At 42.6% G+C, this 19,716-nt stretch overlaps 1 protein-coding gene across 1 annotated transcript in view; it reads left to right on the forward strand.

Moving 5' to 3' along the window:
• Positions 1–19,716, forward strand: part of CNOT1 (CCR4-NOT transcription complex subunit 1) — a 4,219,019-nt gene that overhangs the window by 2,972,249 nt on the left and 1,227,054 nt on the right. The window contains exon 31 of the mRNA XM_044079520.1: positions 16,988–17,284. Coding sequence (XP_043935455.1) covers positions 16,988–17,284 — 297 coding nt within the window. The remainder of the gene's footprint in view (positions 1–16,987; positions 17,285–19,716) is intronic.

Raw genomic sequence — 19,716 nt, forward strand, 5'->3', positions numbered from 1 at the left:
TTCTGATTTAGACTCTAGTTCAGTTCCTGACTCTCCTTGTGGGGGTTCTCTTTCTGATACTATTTCTAGCATGTGCCAGTGTTTTTAGTGGGAGAAAACAGAGGTTCCACAGTCCTTCAGTAAATATTATGAGCTGTTATGTTACAGAATGAATTTCTGGAACCTGCACCCATTCCTCCAGTTCTGTCATCTTTGGAAGATCTGTGTTAGTGCCTCCAGATGTCCTTCAAGGATGCATCTGCAGTCCTTACAAATGGGTTGTCCTGTCGTCAGGCAGCCCTTCGGTCGGCCGGATTCCAAAGTCTGGGTCTGGCCTCGGCTGGTGTCGCACTTCACCCGGCGTCATAGCTGCAGTTATTCGGGAATAAAGGCATCAGCCGACGCCATTTTCCTCAGTCTTTCTTGCCGCGTGGCGCCCGAAGCAGAAGCTGTTCGCAAGTGCCTGTCGGTCAGAACCAGAGATTACTGCTACCGAATACTACTTCGAAGACTTCTAAAAAGCTAAGTACCCTGTTGGGGACTCTTTCTTGCCTCAGCCGATGTCAGAAAAAGTGAATAACTGTTTAACTTGTGGGAAACAAATACCTCATAAAGATTTCCACTCTTACTGCTTACCTTGCTTAGGCCCAGACCACGACGTAGCAGCTTGTCTAGCCTATGCTTCTTTTAACCGACGGACGCTTAGACGTCGGTCGGAATTTGCTGAGCAGTTTTTCAGCTCTGATTTTGCTTATATTATGCCGTCAGATCCTCCGACTTCACAAATATCCAAAAAACGCAAGGAAAAGGACCGACACTCGCGGTCCGCGGTTTCGGCCGAAACCGCGGTTAAGCCAACCGCGAGTGTCTCTGTTTCGGCTGAAACCGAGCAAGCGGTTCTTCCTTCAGCTGAAAACATACCTTCTACCGAGGCTTCTTCTAACCTCGTGGAATCGGCTTCTGAAATCCAACCTGCTGTTGCGATTTCTCAGGAATTATCTGACACTATTCCCTTGGATACTTCAACTCCTGCACGTGGAGCTGCTAGGCCTCCTGCAGCCATGTCCATTAAGGCCTTTGCCAGGGCTAAAGCAGCTAAAGCTACAAAACTGTGCCTGTTAAGACCCCCTCTCACAGGCCCAGTTCCAGTTCCCAAATGCTTTCTTTGGCAGAGGATCTTATTTCTTTAATCCGGGGATCCCAACCTCATCCAGACAGGGCCTCTCATCCACCTCCAGAGAAGAGGCCTAGAGCAGAGCCCCCTGAGCCAGTGTCCACAGATGATTCCTCTGATGATTCAGATAATACAGACCCTCCAGAGGCTCCTTATTCCCCTTACGAAGACTCAGATGCTGAAGAGTCCATCCCTTCTGCCTCTCCACCTGAGGAATTTTCCTTTGGGGAAACCTTGCATACCATGAGGGAACAATTTCAGTGGCAGGGCCAAGATTTTTCAGACTCCTGATTCTTTACCTCCGGCCCCTGCTAAGCCCGATAGGTTCTACAGGGTCCCAGACACACACCACCATTTATACAAGGCTCCTTTTGCAGATCCCGCGACTATCTCCCAGGGACCTAAGGCTGTAGCATCTACCTCTGCTAAAAACCCCCTCCCCTCCGAAAGGGAATCCAGGTACTTAGAGAGATGGGGTAAAAAAGTTTACACTTCTGCTACTCTGTCAGCTAGGGCCTTGAACTGTCAATTTCATATGATACAATATCAAGAATTTATGCTAGACCAGTTAACTAAAAAACTGTCCTCTGATGAACCTTTTGATAAAAAGTATGTTCAGGAAATGGTGCATAACATTCAGCAAGTTAGTAACCATTCTTTAAAATGCGGTTATGATGCACTGGAGGCTTCCTTTAGATCAGCCATGACTGGCACAGTTATCAGAAGGCATGCATGGTTGAAAGAGCAGGCCTTACCGGACCATGTCAAATCAAAACTATTAGATGCTCCCATGGACAAGGCCAATTTATTTGGTTCTCCTGCACAACAGGTACTGAAGAAGATGGAGGAGAAGGCAAAATCTGTACAAACAGTGAAAGATTTCTTACAGGTCCAACCTCCAAAGTTTAGCAGGAATTGGCCCTCCAAAAATTGGTCCTTTCCAGACTCCTCTAAAGCACAGAGAGGCAGGAATAGGCGGTCAAGAGGCAGAAACCAATCCAGGGGTGCCTACAGGGGACGCCAGTGGCAGGGTAACAACCAGCGAGGCACGGACGCAGCCACCACCACTGCAACAGGACAATCACAGTGACTTGGCTCTGGCACCGCCTACCAGGGAACAGCTAGAAGCACCCTTAGGCGGAAAGCTAGCCTTATTTTCAAAGAACTGGCATTACATCACAAGGGACAAGTGGATTTTGCAAACTATAGACCAAGGTTACAGGTTTCATTTCCATACTCTACCAGGAAAGAGAGGAATGCCAAACCTACCACCGACTCAAAAGGCAGAAGCTCTAAAACAAATATTTCAATTATTAAGGATGAGAGCTGTGGAAAAGGTACCATCTATGGAACAAGGAAAGGGATTTTACTCAAGACTCTTCCTGGTACCAAGAAAAGAGAGCAAATGGAGGCCTATTCTCGACCTGTCCGCTTTAAACACATTCCTCATTGTTCCAAAATTCAAAATGCTGACTCTACAGCAGCTTCTTCCCATGCTGGGCAATGAGTCTTGGCTGGTAACTCTAGATCTCAAGGAGGCATACCTGCACGTCCCCATACGACCAAATTGCAGAAGATACCTCAGATTTCTTGCAGGATCAGAGCATTATCAATTCTCAGCATTGCCCTTTGGCTTATCAACTGCGCCCAGAGTGTTCACGAAATGCCTGGCATCAGTAATAGCTCATTGCAGGCTTCAGGGAATCCAAATTTACCCCTACCTGGACGACTGCCTGACACAAGCGGACAACATAAACAAGCTAACAGAAGACTTACAAAGAGTCATTTACCTGCTACAAGCCCTGGGATATACAGTCAATATAAAAAAGTCAAGGCTGATACCATCCCAAAGAATAACCTTTTTGGGTGCAGAGCTGGACACATCAAAGCAAATGGCATTCCTAACTGTAGAAAAACAAGAGCAACTACCTCTCTACTTCTTGGCATTAACAAAGCAGAACCATCTAACAGCAAGAAAAGTACTGCAAGCCCTGGGCTTCATGGCATCCTGCATAATACTGGTACCTCATGCCAGACTGCATATGAGAAAGCTACAGTGGTACCTAAAGAATTTATGGTCTCAACACAAGCACAGCCTAGAAACCAAAATTCCAATAATCCCATGCCTGAAGCAAGAGTTCCTATGGTGGGCTCAGGCCTGCCAATCAAACACAGGATTGCCCTTCTACAGCATTCAACCAAACCAAACCATCACGACGGACGCCTCAGACCTCGGTTGGGGGGCCCACATGCTGGACAAGTGCATACAAGGCTTATGGACTCAAGACCAGCTGCACCTGCACATAAATCTAAAGGAAATGCTGGCAGTAAAATTGGCAATCCAGACATTCAGACCATTTCTCCGAGAAGGTCAGTTGATAAGGACAGACAACACCACAGTGATGTGGTACATCAACAAACAGGGAGGCACACATTCATACCCTCTATGCCGGATGGCAGTGGACCTATGGAATGTGGCTCTGAGCTACAACATTCAGTTACAAGCAATTTTTGTACCGGGAAAAGAAAACATTCTAGCAGACATATTAAGCAGGACTACCACGGATGCCCACGAATGGATGCTGCATCCGGGCATCTTCAAAGCCATTACAAGAAAATGGGGACTCCCAGAAATAGACTTATTTGTGTCCCCACGGAATCACCAGCTAAAGAAATTCTGCACAAGGACGTACCACCCACTTGCTTGGAAGGTGGACTCCCTATCTTTCAGTTGGAAAAACCTGACAGCATATGCATTCCCACCACTTCCTTTGATGCACAAGGTGCTATTGAAGATCAAAGAGGACCGTCCAAGGATCATTCTGATAGCTCCAGACTGGCCAAGGCAACATTGGTACCCATTACTAAGGAGCATGTCTCGGGAACAAATATGGACACTACCCCTGGTTCCATTACTGTTAACACAGAACAACTACAACATCCTGCATCCAAACCTGAAAACTCTGCAGCTGACTGCCTGGAACATTACATAAGATCAATTAACCCAAATTTATCACAAAGGGTTAAAGACATTATCCTTGAGGCTCGCAGACCCTCAACAAGAAAAAATTATGCAGCAAAATGGAAAAGATATCACATTTGGAGTACTGCAAAGGGAAAAGATGTGTCACTGGTAAACATAGCCAACATCCTGGAATACTTGGCAGAGCTTTTCCACTCAGGCCTGTCCTATTCTTCCATCAAGATACATGCATCAGCTATTTCAGCAGAATACAGCTTGGATCCTCATGTCTTCTCACACCCTCTGCTCAGGCAGTTTCTGAGGGGAATTAAAAATGTAAAACCTCCTAGGAAACCACCATTGCCAGCATGGGCTTGAACTTTGTGCTAGAAAAATTGACACTTCCTCCTTTCGAAACAGCAGAGTTACAATACTTATCATGGAAGACTGCTTTCCTGCTGGCAATCACTTCAGCAAGAAGGGTTTCTGAACTACAGGCATTAATGGCAGTGCAACCCTTCCTGATCTTCCATCAAGATAGAGTGTCCATGAGAACAAATTGTACATTTATGCCTGAGGTGGTATCCAGAGTGTCTTTAAATCAGGCTATCCACCTACCTACATTCTTCCCCAACCCACAGAACAGGGGAGAAAGACTGTTGCATACCTTGGATGTACATAGACAATTACGCTACTACCTGGACAGGACCAAGGGCAATAGAAAAACTGACCAGCTACTGGTAGCATATGCAACAGGAAGGGAAGGAAAAGCAATTTCAAAACAGACAATCTCCAAGTGGATAGGAAATTGCATTAGATTTTGTTACTCTTACCATGGAAAGAAAACTCCAGAGAACATCAGGCCTCACTCTACAAGGGCTACAGCCACTACCACAGCTTTCTTAAGAGGAGTGGCTACCAAGGACATTATAGAGGCTGCTACTTGGACCTCCGTGCATACATTTGCCAAGCATTATAATTTACCTTTATACTCTAGATCCCGAGCAGGTTTTGCCTCTGTTGTTTTGCAAGGGATCCTAACTACACCATAATCTCTCCTTTTACCTCCTCCCCTAGTTTGGCTATGGTATTCTACCCATTTGTAAGGACTGCAGATGCATCCTTGAAGGACATAGTACAGTTTTGTACCTACCATAAATGTAGATGTCCGATAGGAATGCATCTGCAGTCAGGATTACCCACCCGCCTTCCCCTCTGTGGTACTCCTAGGGTATTTGCCCATCTTATAGCTAGCTGGGGGGGGATCTATTATGGTGTATTTGTTTGTATATTTGTACATACATGCTTATTTTTTGTGTTTGCTCTCTACCATTTGGAAACATTGGCATTTATCCAAATTTAGCCTTCCAAGAGGGCACCTGGCATCTGGGGCAAGAAACACTGAGGAAAATGGCGTCGGCTGATGCCTTTATACCCGAATAACTGCAGCTATGACGTCGGGTGAAGTGCGACACCAGCCGAGGCCAGACCCAGACTTTGGAATCCGGCCGACCGAAGGGCTGCCTGACGACAGGACAACCCATTTGTAAGGACTGCAGATGCATTCCTATCGGACATCTACATTTATGGTAGGTACAAAACTGTACTTTTTCCTGATAGTCGGCCAGCTTCACCTAAAAATGTATAACGTTCCTTAGTTTTATGCTTTTCCCAAACTTTATTCAGCAGCTGTAGCTTTAGTTAATCCTTCTGCTGCTGAAGACTTATTTCCAATTATACTCTCGCCGTCTAAGAATTTGAATATTAAATGTAAGCTTCTACAGCTTTGATTTTTCAGAATGTAATTGTCAGGCTCTTATGTTAAGGTTTATTCTAACTAATTATGTAAAGTACCAGGAATATTTTATCTGCAGTTTCTTCTTGTGAGGAAAAAAAATCTGTTTTAAATTAGCAGTGGACCACTTGCAGGTACAACCCGGGTGAATATGATAGCAAGAAATTAATAAAAACATTTATGGATGACAAGGATATGCTAAAAAAATATGTATGCATATTTACAGATGCAAAAAATGTAGTTCAAGAAGCAGTTTACAAAGTCAAAACTTGGAAGGTTAAATGGAATTATGCTTGGCAGAAGTTTTTGGATAAGATGTAGCCATAACAACTGTGGTAGTTTATGCTACAGGGATAGCAGCATGTCATTATACAGAGAACTAAGAAGGCATTAGAAGAGGCAAATGGGAATGGCTGCAGGAAAGGATACAATGTGGAGAAGACAGAAGGAGGTATAAGAGGCATAAAAAAACGAGGGTGGTAGGATGAATGAGAGACTAAGTGAGGTGGTAAGATGAGCTAAAGAAGGTTGAAATAGGGGTTAATGGGTTGTGAGAGAACTGCAGGTTTCTTGTAACGTGACCTGTGATAGTGCAGCTGCACTTTGGGTGAAGAGGTGTACTCTGAGCTGCTGTTTGAAGACAGAGTACATATGAACATCCGAGTGGAATTTTTATTAAAAAAAATCCTCATTGCATGGCATCATGAAAATTGTATACAAATTTTATGATAAATTTTTCAGTTTAGGGTGTATTGAGCCCATCAGATATTTTGGAATTACTAAGGTAACAGTAAGCTCCTAACACTGATGAATTTCTGTGCGTGACATTTGAACATATATTTGTCCTTTTATGTTAAGACATGTAATTACATCATCAGTATTTGTAGGGGATACAAGAGCTAAGTAAGATCTACTCATAATAATCAGTAGTCATCAACCCCCTTTTCCCATTTTTCTGCATGGGATTGGAGTGTTGTGTTAACTGTTGCCATGTCTTGATTCAGTGCCACACTCCTGCCTTCTTCAACACTCACGCTTGATTGTTGCAGATCTTCTGTCACAATCCATCCATCTTTTTGCTGGGCGCCCTCATTTCCTCTTGTCTTCTTCCTGTCTGTACCAAATCATCTTCACCGGATTGTGTTCTGCTTTTTTGCACATGTCCAAACCACCATAATCTGTTTGATCTTTTCTTTTCTACAGTTGGAGCTAATTTGGCTTCTGCTCTTATGTCCTCATTTCTTCATCAGTCTGCAAGTAAGATCTACTACTGTGTTAATTTCATCTTGGTGGATCAGGAGATGGAAGGCTGTTTCTTTAAATGGCCTTATTCTACCTTTGATGTTTCTTATCCCAGTTCACATGTAGTAGTAAAACTCTTGTGCTGTCTTATTTTTTATTTTACATTTGTTTACTGGGAAAGTTCGATTTGGAACAAAGCCAATTTTCAGCAGAGGCCTGGGGAGAAACACTCCAGACCTATGTCTTTGTAATGTGGGAGGAAACTGGAGGACACAAAGGAAACCCACACGAACGCAGGAAGGGTGTGCAGACTCCACACAGAAGGCACTCCAGCCGAGAATCAAACCGGAGAACCTCTTGCTGTGTAGCAACAACACTACCACTGCTCAATCCATCTTTACAGCTTTTTCTTCTATGGGGATAGTTGATACTCCACTGGAAGATGTTTAAACCATGTTTAACTTTTCTTTGAGCTGTATTACCTCTAGTAATGTTTTTACCATTAATTATGTTCTCTTCCTAGCTAGAAAATTAGATCTGCATATTCCATACTTTTTCAAGCTTTCTGACTATGTAATGTAGAAGAGGGAATTCATTGGCATTATGGGTTCAGCTTTTTGCTACTTTTTTCTGTAATGTGACTCCTACTCTACAAGTCTGGTTCGGTATGGGCGTAGGACAAAACCGGTGGGGGTAGCCTTGTCTGGTCCCACTTGGTAGTCCATATTCAGTGATTCCAGCATTCTGTTTTCTTTTTTTCCATACACCTGCAGTGCAATGAAAAAGTATTTGCCCCCTTCCTGATTTCTTTTTTTCCCCCCATGTTTTGTCACACTTAAATGTTTCATATCATCAAACAAATGTAAATATTAGACAAAATAACCCAAGTAAACACAAAATGCAGTTTTTAAGTAATGATTTTATTTATTAAGGAAAAACAACTTTCCAAACCTACATGGCCCTATGTGCAAAAGTAATTGCCCCTAAACCTAATAACTGGTTGCGCCACCCTTAGCAGCAGCAACTGCAGTCAAGTGTTTGCGATAAATGGCAATGAGTCTTTCACATCACTCTTGAGGAATTTTAGCCCACTCTTCTTTGCAGAATTGTTTTAATTCAGGCATATTGTAGGGTTTCCAAGCATGAACAGCCTTTTTAAGGTCATGCCACAGCATCTCAATTGGATTCAAGTCTGTACTTTGACTAGGCCACTCCAAAACCTTCATTTTGTTTTTTTAAGCCATTCAGAGTTGGACTTGCTGGTGTTTTGGATCATTGTCCTGCTGCAGAACCCAAGTGCCCTTCAGCTTGAGGTCACGAACTGATGGCCGGACATTCTCCTTCAGGATTTTTTGGTAGAGAGCAGGATTCATGGTTCCATCAATCACAGTAGGTCGTCCAGGTCCAGAAGCAGCCCCAGACAGTCACAGTACCCACCACCATGTTTGACTATTGGCATGATTATCTTTTTCTGAAATGCTGTTACTTTTATGCCAGATGTAACGGGACACACACCTCCCAAAAGGTTCAACTTTTGTTTCATCAGTCCACAGAATATTTTCCCCAAAAGTCTTGGGGATCATCAAGATGTCTTTTGGCAAAAGTGAGATGAGCCTTTGTTTTTGGTCAGCAGTGATTTTCTCCTTGGAATTCTGCCATGCATGCCATTTTTGCCCAGTCTCTTTCTCATGGTTGAGTCATGAATACTGACCTTAACTGAGGCAAGTGAGGCCTGTATTTCTTTAAATGTTGATCTGGGTTCTTTTGTGACTTCTTGGATGAGTTGTCGCTGCATTCTTGGGGTAATTTCTGTAGGCCGGCCACTCCTGGGAAGGTTCACCACTGTTCCATGTTTACTCCATTTGTGGATAATGGCTCTCACTATGGTTCGCTGGAGTCCAAAAGCTTTAGGAATGGCTTTGTAACCTTTTCCAGACTGATAGATCAGTTACTTTGTTTAACATCTTATCCAGAATTTCTTTAGATTGCGGCATGATGTCTTCATTTTTGGGATCTTTTGCCCTACTTCACTTTGTCTGACAGGTTCTATTTAAGTGATGTCTTGACTCAACAGGTCTGGCAGTAATCAGGCCTGGGTGTGGCTAGTGAAATTGAACTCAACTTTCCCAAAAAATGTGATTAACCACAGTTACTTCATGATTTAACAAGTGGGCAATTACTTTTTCTCATAGGGCCATGTAGGCTTGGATAGTTTTTTTTCCTTAATAAATAAAATCATCACTTAAAAACTGCATTCTATGTTTACTTGGGTTATCTTTGTGTAATATTTAAATTTTTAAAAACAAACACCGCTGAGCAAAACAATGGAGGATTGCAGTCTCATTTAAATCACAAGTAGCTCCTAAATCCAATAGCCAATGATGTAAATAATCCAAGTGCAGGCGAGGTATGTAAAAAGCAGGTTTATTAATAAAAAGAGGTGAGCGCTTTCGCATGAGCTTCTTCAGACCTATACAACTAAACTGTCTGTAAACATCAGTTTAAAAAGCCAAAATGGCGCCAAAATCCTGTCCATTATTTAAAGGTACATGGCTCATTAAAAATATCATGTAAAAAAGTCATATATAAAATTCCTATACACCATCATAAAACAGTGCGGCATTTCAAAACAAAGCCATTCATATTCATATCCATTATTGGAATAAATAAATCAAAAGTATGTGTGACAGATGGGGAATTTTAGTAACATAACTATCAAAACATTGACAGAGCATCTATGCATATAAAGGTTCAAAAGACCCTACTGGCCACAAAGTAAAAACTCTTCATAGCCTCTTAACATCTTTTGGACAATAACCTTCTTGATTTCAGCAGAGGTCGCAGGGGAACCCTTCCATTGAGACCTGGGGTGATATCTGCCCTAAACTTAATAATCCAATGGATTTCCTGGTCTCTGTATAATTGTTAATGTCCCTCTCCTGTATGTCCTTGAGATCTGTTCCAAGATCCTGAACTTAAAACGATGCTCTTGACCTTTGTCATTAGTGTGTTTGGATAGTGCATTATGTGTAGTACCTCTCCTTGTGTGGTATACATGCTCACGAATCCTATCCCTCAGTGTCCTATTGGTCTTGCCTACATAGTAGGCTGGACAGACTGTGCAGCAGGCTAGGTAAACTACATCTCTGGACATACAATTGCCCTCGTCCTGATGTAGTAAATACCCGAACCATATGGATATCGGAAGACAGGGTCGGTTTCTATATATGGACAAAAATTGCATTTGTCGCATGTGGTCATGTAGGGACCCAACAAAGCAGGTGGATCATTATGGACCCTTGGGTAGCAGAGCAAACTCTTTAAGTTCTTTTTATTCCGTAAACGAATCTAGGTCGAGTACCTGTAAGGCTCTTAATAGTTGGGTCAACTGATAAAAGCGTGCCAATGCTTAGAGAAAATATCTTTAAGTGTACCTACATCCCTGGTGTAAAAATGGGAAATGCAATTCCATTGTCCATATTTGAACCGCCCTCTTGGCTATCCAAGCCATCACTGGCCTCTCCCGCGTATATTTCAACAGCACCATCTGAGAAATATGGTTTCGCTTTGTCTATCCTCAGATCTGCAATGCCCGCCATCCCTCTGGAGATATCTAAGTGGTCATAGCCACGTTCCCTCAATTTGCTGCTAAGGTCTCCTAATTCACTTGCCAGATGACTGTCTAGGGGTGTATATCTAGACATCCGCATTGATTGTCCCTTCACTATGTTCTTGTATACATAGCCAGGATGCATGCTCGAACGATGCAGCAGTGTATTCCTATAGCAGGTCTTGCGATAAACACCGTGTTGACTATCCCACAGGGTAATTTATCAACAAAGACATCTAAAAAGGAATAGTGGTCTTGACCAATCCATAGTAAACTTCAGAAAGGTGACAGACATGTTGATCTGTGTAAAAAAGGACTCTAATTGTATTGTAGAGCCACTCCACACAAGGAAGAGATCATCCACAAAACGCCTATAGAATGGTACTGACTCCTGAAACAAACTATTCTGAAACAAGAAGCTATGTTCCCACTCTGCCATCACCAAGTTGGCGTAGCTATTGGCACAGGAAGTGCCCATAGCTACACCATCCTTCTGCAGAAAAATCTTGTCATGGAAACAAAAAAGATTGGATTCTAAAATAATAGCCAACAACATAAGAATCAAATCAACATCATACTTCAGAGGGAGGTCGGTTCTCCTCAGATATGCACCTACCATTGCTCTACCTTCCTCATTGGGTATAACCGTAAATAAGGACTGAACGTCCATGGTGACCCATATGAGGTCATCAATTCCAGAACAAGTGTTGATATATTGGTAGAAATCCAACAAAAACTGTCTGGTATCCGTAAGAATGAACCTATTGGCATCAACCAATGGTCTGAGTTGTGCCTCAACAAAAAGTGACAGGGGTTCAGTTGACCACCCTCTCCCTGCAACTATGGGTCTAAGAGGTGGATGTAGTGAATCCTTATGGATCTTTGGGAGACCCTGAATGGTAGGTAATAGGGATGAACCACATTGAAAAATTCATATAGAGAAGTATCAATAACACCATTATCAAAAGACCAAATAATATGGAGCGTATGCTCTCAATGATGCTGTCCACCCTATCATTGGTAATAGGAACATAAAACTTGTCATCAGCCAACATTAGTAGCATATCATTATTATACCTGTCCATGTCAAAAACTGCAATCCCACCTCCTTTGTCTGCGGGTCGGATAATAATCTCCCTGTTGTTACGTAGGGAGTCCAAGGCCCTACGTTGTATAAGGCTGAGGTTATATTTCCTTCTCCTGTTGCCAGATTCTGACCCATTCAACCTATATATCTCATCTTCTACCAGTTTGCTATATGCCGCAACCAGAGGGTGTATCGGAGGGAGGAATGTACTAGGTGTCCTAAACACAGTGGTATTAGCCTTCATCTCTGTGCTGTTGAAGAAAACCTTCAGGGACAAATTCTGACAAAAAGCTTAAAGTCTCTTAAAGTCTCTTCGTATCTACTATCTGAGGTTGGAATAAAAGTGAGACCCTTAGAGAGGACTTGTGACTCATGTTCAGTCAAAACATGACTGGACAAATTGAACACGAGTCCTAATGCTTCCCTCCCACATTTTCTTGATTGTCCGGTTGGATGGACGATCCGCGAAAGTTTCCTCTTGTACCTCCCTTGGCATTCTGGAGCGACTTCTCCTCGCTCAGAGGCACCCTGATGGGAAAAGGGTGTCTGCCATCCCTCTGGAGGGAGAATGGTGAAAAGTGGAATCCAAGGGGGAAATGGGATCCCGTCCATCAGGATCTCTACTCGATGCATAGGAGGAAACTTTCCTCCTAACGGCTGGTTCAAGAGGCGGGACAGTTGGTTCAGCCCTGCTGACTAAAGATTCAGCCCTTCTTACTGAATCAGCATTGGCATCCAAGTCGGTGGTAGCTGTCGGCTCCAGCATAGAGTCCGTTCCGATGGGTACAGCGTTGGCAACGGTACCTGCACGACCAGCTTGGTCTGTAGGGATGGCTGGGCCAATGTTGCTGTTGGAGCCAGTGTGATCGTTGTCCAGGCATGAGCCAGGAAGTTCAACCGTGCCTACATCGATTGCATCTCTATTGGGAGCACGGTCCATGTTCCCTGAGTCACTGGTATTCCCTGTGGTAATGGAGGAAGAGGTACAAGTTCCGGGGGCCTGACGGAATGCACTGTTTGTATTGTTGGTATTGTTGTAATCATTGTGCCTGGGCCAAGTGAAGATGTTGCCCAGACGGAAATCCGTTGAGTCCCGCTGCTTCTTGTTTCAGAATAGTTTGTTTCAGGAGTCAGTACCATTCTATAGGCGTTAGGATAGACAGAGCGAAACCATATTTCTCAGATGGTGCTGTTGAAATATACGCGGGAGAGGCCAGTGATGGCTTGGATAGCCAAGAGGGCGGTTCAAATATGGACAATGGAATTGCATTTCCCATTTTTTACACCAGGGATGTAGGTACACTTAAAGATATTTTCTCTAAGCATTGGCACGTTTTATCAGTTGACCCAACTATTAAGAGCCTTACAGGTACTCGACCTAGATTCGTTTATCGGAATAAAAAGAACTTAAAGAGTTTGCTCTGCTACCCAAGGGTCCATAATGATCCACCTGCTTTGTTGGGTCCCTACATGACCACATGCGACAAATGCAATTTTTGTCCATATATAGAAACCGACCCTGTCTTCCGATATCCATATGGTTCGGGTATTTACTACATCAGGACGAGGGGCAATTGTATGTCCAGAGATGTAGTTTACCTAGCCTGCTGCACAGTCTGTCCAGCCTACTATGTTGGCAAGACCAATAGGACACTGAGGGATAGGATTCGTGAGCATGTATACCACACAAGGAGAGGTACTACACATAATGCACTATCCAAACACACTAATGACAAAGGTCAAGAGCATCGTTTTAAGTTCAGGATCTTGGAACAGATCTCAAGGACATACAGGAGAGGGGACATTAACAATTATACAGAGACCAGGGAAATCCATTGGATTATTAAGTTTAGGGCAGATATCACCCCAGGTCTCAATGGAAGGGTTCCCCTGACCTCTGCTGAAATCAAGAAGGTTATTGTCCAAAAGATGTTAAGAGGCTATGAAGAGTTTTTACTTTGTGGCCAGTAGGGTCTTTTGAACCTTTATATGCATAGATGCTCTGTCAATGTTTTGATAGTTATGTTACTAAAATTCCCATCTGTCACACATACTTTTGATTTATTTATTCCAATAATGGATATGAATATGAATGGCTTTGTTTTGAAATGCCGCACTGTTTTATGATGGTGTATAGGAATTTTATATATGACTTTTTTACATGATATTTTTAATGAGCCATGTACCTTTAAATAATGGACAGGATTTTGGCGCCATTTTGGCTTTTTAAACTGATGTTTACAGACAGTTTAGTTGTATAGGTCTGAAGAAGCTCATGCAAAGCGCCACCTCTTTTATTAATAAACCTGCTTTTTACATACCTCGCCTGCACTTGGATTATTTACATCATTGGCTATTGGATTTAGGAGCTACTTGTGATTTAAATGAGACTGCAATCCTCCATTGTTTTGCTCAGCGGTGTTTGTTTTTAACTATTTATCTTTGAGCTTGTTGTTCCGTTGAGCATTCACTCCACTGGTCCTCTTTATTCATTATAATATTTAAATTTGTTCTGAAACATTTAAGTGTGACAGACATGCAAAAAAAGAAATCAGGAAGGGGGCAAGTACTTTTCATTGCACTGTATCTGTGCTGTGTGTGCTTTTTTAAAATTCTTGTACTCTTATTTTCTTTTGAATGCCATTTTCACTCTTGTAAATCTGGGTAGTATCCATTCCAGCCAAAAATATTGTTAGATGTTGATCACTAGTTGCCTGTGAGCATCAACCCTGCTGACTGCATCAGCTGCCTGTGTACCTTAATCCCTGTTTTATGATCTTTTAAACTGAATATCACTTGAATAACATGTATGAAACTTCTCTGTTGATAGGCATCATACACTTAACCATCTCACACCCTTTCAAAACCGCCATCCATTGCACATTAAAGTATTAATTTAGACCATCATTTCCTTAGCTGTGTGCATAATAAAAGAAGTGAAGATGCAAGCCTTGCATGACCACACAGAGGTCATATGTCCTTCACCATTTCTTGTTTTAAGCCAGAGCTGGGGGTTTTCATTCTCAACCATTCAGTTATGTCTCCATGTCTGTTTTTCTGTTGCAGTTTAATTTCTCAGAACAAAGCTATTAAAGAATAGCATAACAGGGTTTTGAGAATTTCTGCCAGAAAATAGAAATCTGAGACAGGTCATCAAATAATTTCATAGTGATTTGTAATCTGCATAGCTTATTTTCATAATGAAGTTGGAGGACTGCCGAGAAATCCTGTAATGGCCCATTGTGGCAGTTTTGTGCCCACTTCTTGAAATTCTCTAGTGTTGCTGTATGCCGGACACTCCCGGTCAACAAATATAAATAAATAAATAAAATGTGTGGACTGCAGGTGTCCTTGTACGCTTCCCACCTCCACACGTCACTGGCACCCCGGGCTCCGCTTATCCGGTGCACTCTTTGATACTTTGATAACTATTTGCCTTTCTATTCATCTGTCATGCAGCATCCATCTGAATCCTTCATCAAACTTTGTTTTTTTTTTCCTTTCCCTTTCAAGCATAAACCAATTGTTATGGATCCATAGGATTGTGTGAGGACTTAACTATAAGAGATTAGAAACTAGGTCTTGCAGGATTCAAGTCTATTTTCTGTCTCCTTGCTAAATGCTTTCTGCCTTATCAGCTGAACTTGGTCTCCACGGTATCAGCCTAACCATGTAACTGTGAGAAGAAAAGGTTTTTATGCAAGTCATCTCACAAACGTACAATCTAGAGATGTCATAATATACAAGGACCGTCTCTTTAGTTTTTAAACCATAAATCCTGCTGTGTTGAATATTTGACTTGTCTAGATGGCCAGAGCAGTAGGGGATTGAACTCCGAAGCCCCTTGCTCAAAGCTTTAACAGGTTAAATGAACCGATCCATTTCTTGAGCATTCTACATTATTCCCCCAGTAAACTATTCATTCATTCTTTTACAGCCTTTTAATCCATTTTATTTTACAGGAGTGGCTGTAAATGCTGTGTACGTGCAAGATGGTGAACTAACCTGGAACAGGATGCCATGTATTCTCACATAACATGCACACATACGAGCAGTTTAGAGGGTAGCTGTTTGTCTTAAGGGTGTGTCAGGGATTTTGGAGAAAACTGGAGCAACAATCAGATTAATGTTGGCACAATATAGAATGCACCCCAGTGACAAGTAAGTGTTTTATTAAAGCAGCAGCAGTGTAAACCATTGCTTGAATGTACTTCAGCAGTTTACTGTACTGTTGGTGGAAATGGAGTTCTCTGAGTACTTCACTGTTGCTGAAAGTATTGGTTAGATACACTTCTAAAATTATGCTTAGTACAAGATGCTCGTTTGCCTTCTCTTATGAAGAAACAACAAATAAAACATTCACTGTTAAAAGTTTCCTAGTAACCTTCCCCTAATTTATGCTATTGTGAAATGGGTTGCCATGTTCGTTTTCCATGTAGCATGCTGCCATAAATACCAGATTCTATAGTCTTACTCAGACTCAAACCTATAAGTACAATGTAGGTGCAGTCTTGTACTTCAGTTTCTTTATTGTATGTAAGCTACAAAAATTTAAAAGATTTTGAAAATGTGTTCGTTGTCATATCTGTTATGCTTCCAGTGTCGAAGTTCAGATTTCAGTGGAGTTATCATGGGTGTGCATAGCAAATGACATGGATGTACCAGTTTACCACTACTAAAGTATGAAAACAAAAGGATGTGGGAAGAAAGTGAGGAAAATTAGTGGCAGTAACCTGTTTGACCATGAAATACAGTTTTACTCCCTTGTTTCTCTTCACAACTCCCTACCACCACCGACACCATTGGTAAATACCTTCATGGACAACAGCATGATGAGATTGCTGTTTTGAATCATTTGCAAGAGCCAGTTTCCAAGATTTACTGCTGGGTGTGTACTGTCATAGTTTTACTACTTTGTATTTCATACATTGTTTTAACTGTTTTTATAGAACAAGGTTGACATTCATCATAAAAATAAGGAAACCGGTGAGAATATTTGTTTTGGGTATATTGTGCATATGCATCTTATAGGCAGCAATTTTAATACTTACCAAAAAACCTACCTGACGTAAGGCAAATATGAACTGTAGTACCCAGTGTGCTGAGGCGCTGTCCAACTAATATTTTTTTTCTTTCAGATTCCTTTGTTTCAGGCCCACCCTCAGCTAAAGCAGTGTGTACGACAAGCAATTGAAAGAGCAGTTCAGGAATTGGTTCATCCTGTGGTTGATCGTTCTATCAAGATTGCTATGACAACCTGTGAGCAGATTGTTCGAAAAGACTTTGCCCTTGACTCTGAGGAATCTCGCATGCGAGTAGCAGCACATCATATGATGCGAAATCTGACCGCAGGAATGGCTATGATTACATGCAGGGAACCTCTGCTAATGAGCATAGCAACAAACCTGAAGAATAGTTTTGCCAGTGCATTGAGGGTATGGCTTGCATTATTGTAGTGATCTCGACTGATTCTAGAAAAATATCTTGAATGGGTGCTAAGATTATAGATACTCTCTGGATCTTAATAATGAGCATTGCTAGTGTTATCAAATTAAACCCAACTGCTGTTTTCCTTCAGGAGTTTTTCCTTTTTTATTGCATCTATTTTGTATTCTTTCATAATTAGATTTTTTAAATAGTTTTTTTAAATTACATGTTAAAGTACACATTGAGTTAAGTTTTTTTTTTATTATTATTTCTATTGGGAAGTAATAAGAATACATTATTCATGCTCATTGGATTGTTGGATGAAATGTCAGGTGACTAAGCATACAAGTGTTTTTAGCACTTGGTAAGATTTTATCCAAAGGGGTCCATTGCATTAGACAAAAGGTGCTAATTTAACATGCATGTTCCTAGTAATTTTTTCCATTTACTGAGTTTGAATGAGTTTATTTAGTAGAAACAAAACAGTGTAAGAAACTTCTGTGTGGAAGATTTTCAGTCCATATATTTCTAGTTAATCACTGTATATTAATCAGATCAGACAATGGTAGTAGAAGTAGCAAACGTAAACTCGTCTAAAGTCAAAACAAAACAAAAAAAGTAATAGAAAATATAATTGTACAGCATTACTAAGTATTCGAAAGTAATCCAAGCAAGGCGCAGGCAGTCTGTTTCCATTCGAAAATCCTTTATTAAGTACACAGACAAGCGATCCAAGTAAAACAAAAATAGAGTTAATAATTTCCTCACAAGCTTTCTATATATATATATATGTATATATATATATATATGTATATATATATATATATATATATATATATATATATATATATATATATATATACGTTTTATCAGGCATGCGAGTGGTTTATTGTGCTGTAAAACAGTGATATTGGTACACATGTTAAATTCACATCCCTTCCCCCATCAGTGTGACCAGTGGTGCTATCTCTGCTTCTACATCGGCTCCGACTGGAACCGCTGCTACAAAAACTCAGTCGGCTCCGATAGTTATCTCGGAACCATCCTCGAGTCGTAAGCGCTCCAGGTCCCCTTCATTGGAGTCAGTACATTCGGCTCCGAGATCTCCTTTGCTCTCTGAGCGCAGCCATTGGTCCCATTCCTCTCGGTCTTCCAGGCTTTCAGATCATGACCTCGAGAGGGTGGTTAGCAGACTCCTTAAGTCGCAGGGGCTGGCCCAGATGCTTCACAGCCCTTCTCATCAGACAGCGGCTATTCCCATTCCATCGTCATTTCCTCCTCCGACTCTTCCTCCGAGCTCGGAGCCGGAGTTTGTGGGAGCTGGGACCGTCGACGCGTCTGAGCCGATACCACACCTTTCGGCTCCGTTGTCTGCTCCGATTTCCTCCATGGTGCCATCCTTGGAGGGATCCGGGCGCCGTGACTCCCTCGTCTGCTTCGGGGGGGCGAGTGGCATCGGACCCTTGTCCAACCCTGTTCTCCCTCTTAGAGCCTCGCCACAGGTGAGTTCGGCCCCGACATCGGCCTCTGAGCCATCCCTCTCGGTGCCGGGAGGGGTCCTTATCTCTTCGGAGCAGGGACCTTCTTCCCTGCCTGATAGGGGTGCTTTCGAGGTCATGAGGAGTGTGCTGGCCCCTGTGCCTGCTCCTCTGTCGGCTCCCTCAGCTCCTCCCACTGTAGTGCCTGTTACGGTCTGTACCCATCCTCTCAACCCTGACCGCAGAAATCCTACGCCTCAGGTGCCCCCATTAGAAGCATCCTCCTCTTCTGAGGCCTCCCTTGGTCCATCAGGGGAGCCCCCCGGAAGAGGAAATGTAAGAGAAAGCATGTTGACTCCCCTGAGTCCGTCACATCTGATACGACTTGGATGAGTCGGAAAGGTCCCCACGGTCCCCCTCTGAGGATGTCTTCTTTTCTGACATCCTTGAGATCCTCAAGCAGAGGGGGAACTGGTCTACCCTCAATCCTTCCGAGGACGAGTCTGTTTACCTAGAGGCGTTTGGTTCTCGCCCTTCCACCTCCTGGGTGTCTCCGCCCTTTGACCCCCTTACGGAAGTGGTGGCAAAGGCATGGACAGCCCCTGACTCGATGGAACCTACCCCGTGGAGGCCTTCAAAATTTATCACAGGCCCCTTCTGATGAGCAGTTTTTAACTAAAGGTGTCCCTGTTGATGCCATGGTGGTGGCAGCAGCCACTAAGAAGGAACTGGCTGATCCTTCAGTACCGATCCATCCTCCTAATAAGGATTCTAGGGCTATGGATAGGTACGGCAAGCGGATGAATTACTTGTGTCATTTCACCCGCCTTCAGAGAGACATGCTCAAAGAAATGGGTGATACTCTACAGGATCCAACAGCTGAGGGGTCTCAAGACAAAATCAACTCCCAGCTGGCAACCCTGAACTTGATTGTTAACTCCTCTATGCGGCTTATTTCCTAT

The sequence above is a fragment of the Protopterus annectens genome, chromosome 8.part0 (assembly GCF_019279795.1).
Source record: "Protopterus annectens isolate FY-2018-M chromosome 8.part0, PAN1.0, whole genome shotgun sequence".
NCBI classification, from domain to species: Eukaryota; Metazoa; Chordata; order Ceratodontiformes; family Protopteridae; genus Protopterus; species Protopterus annectens.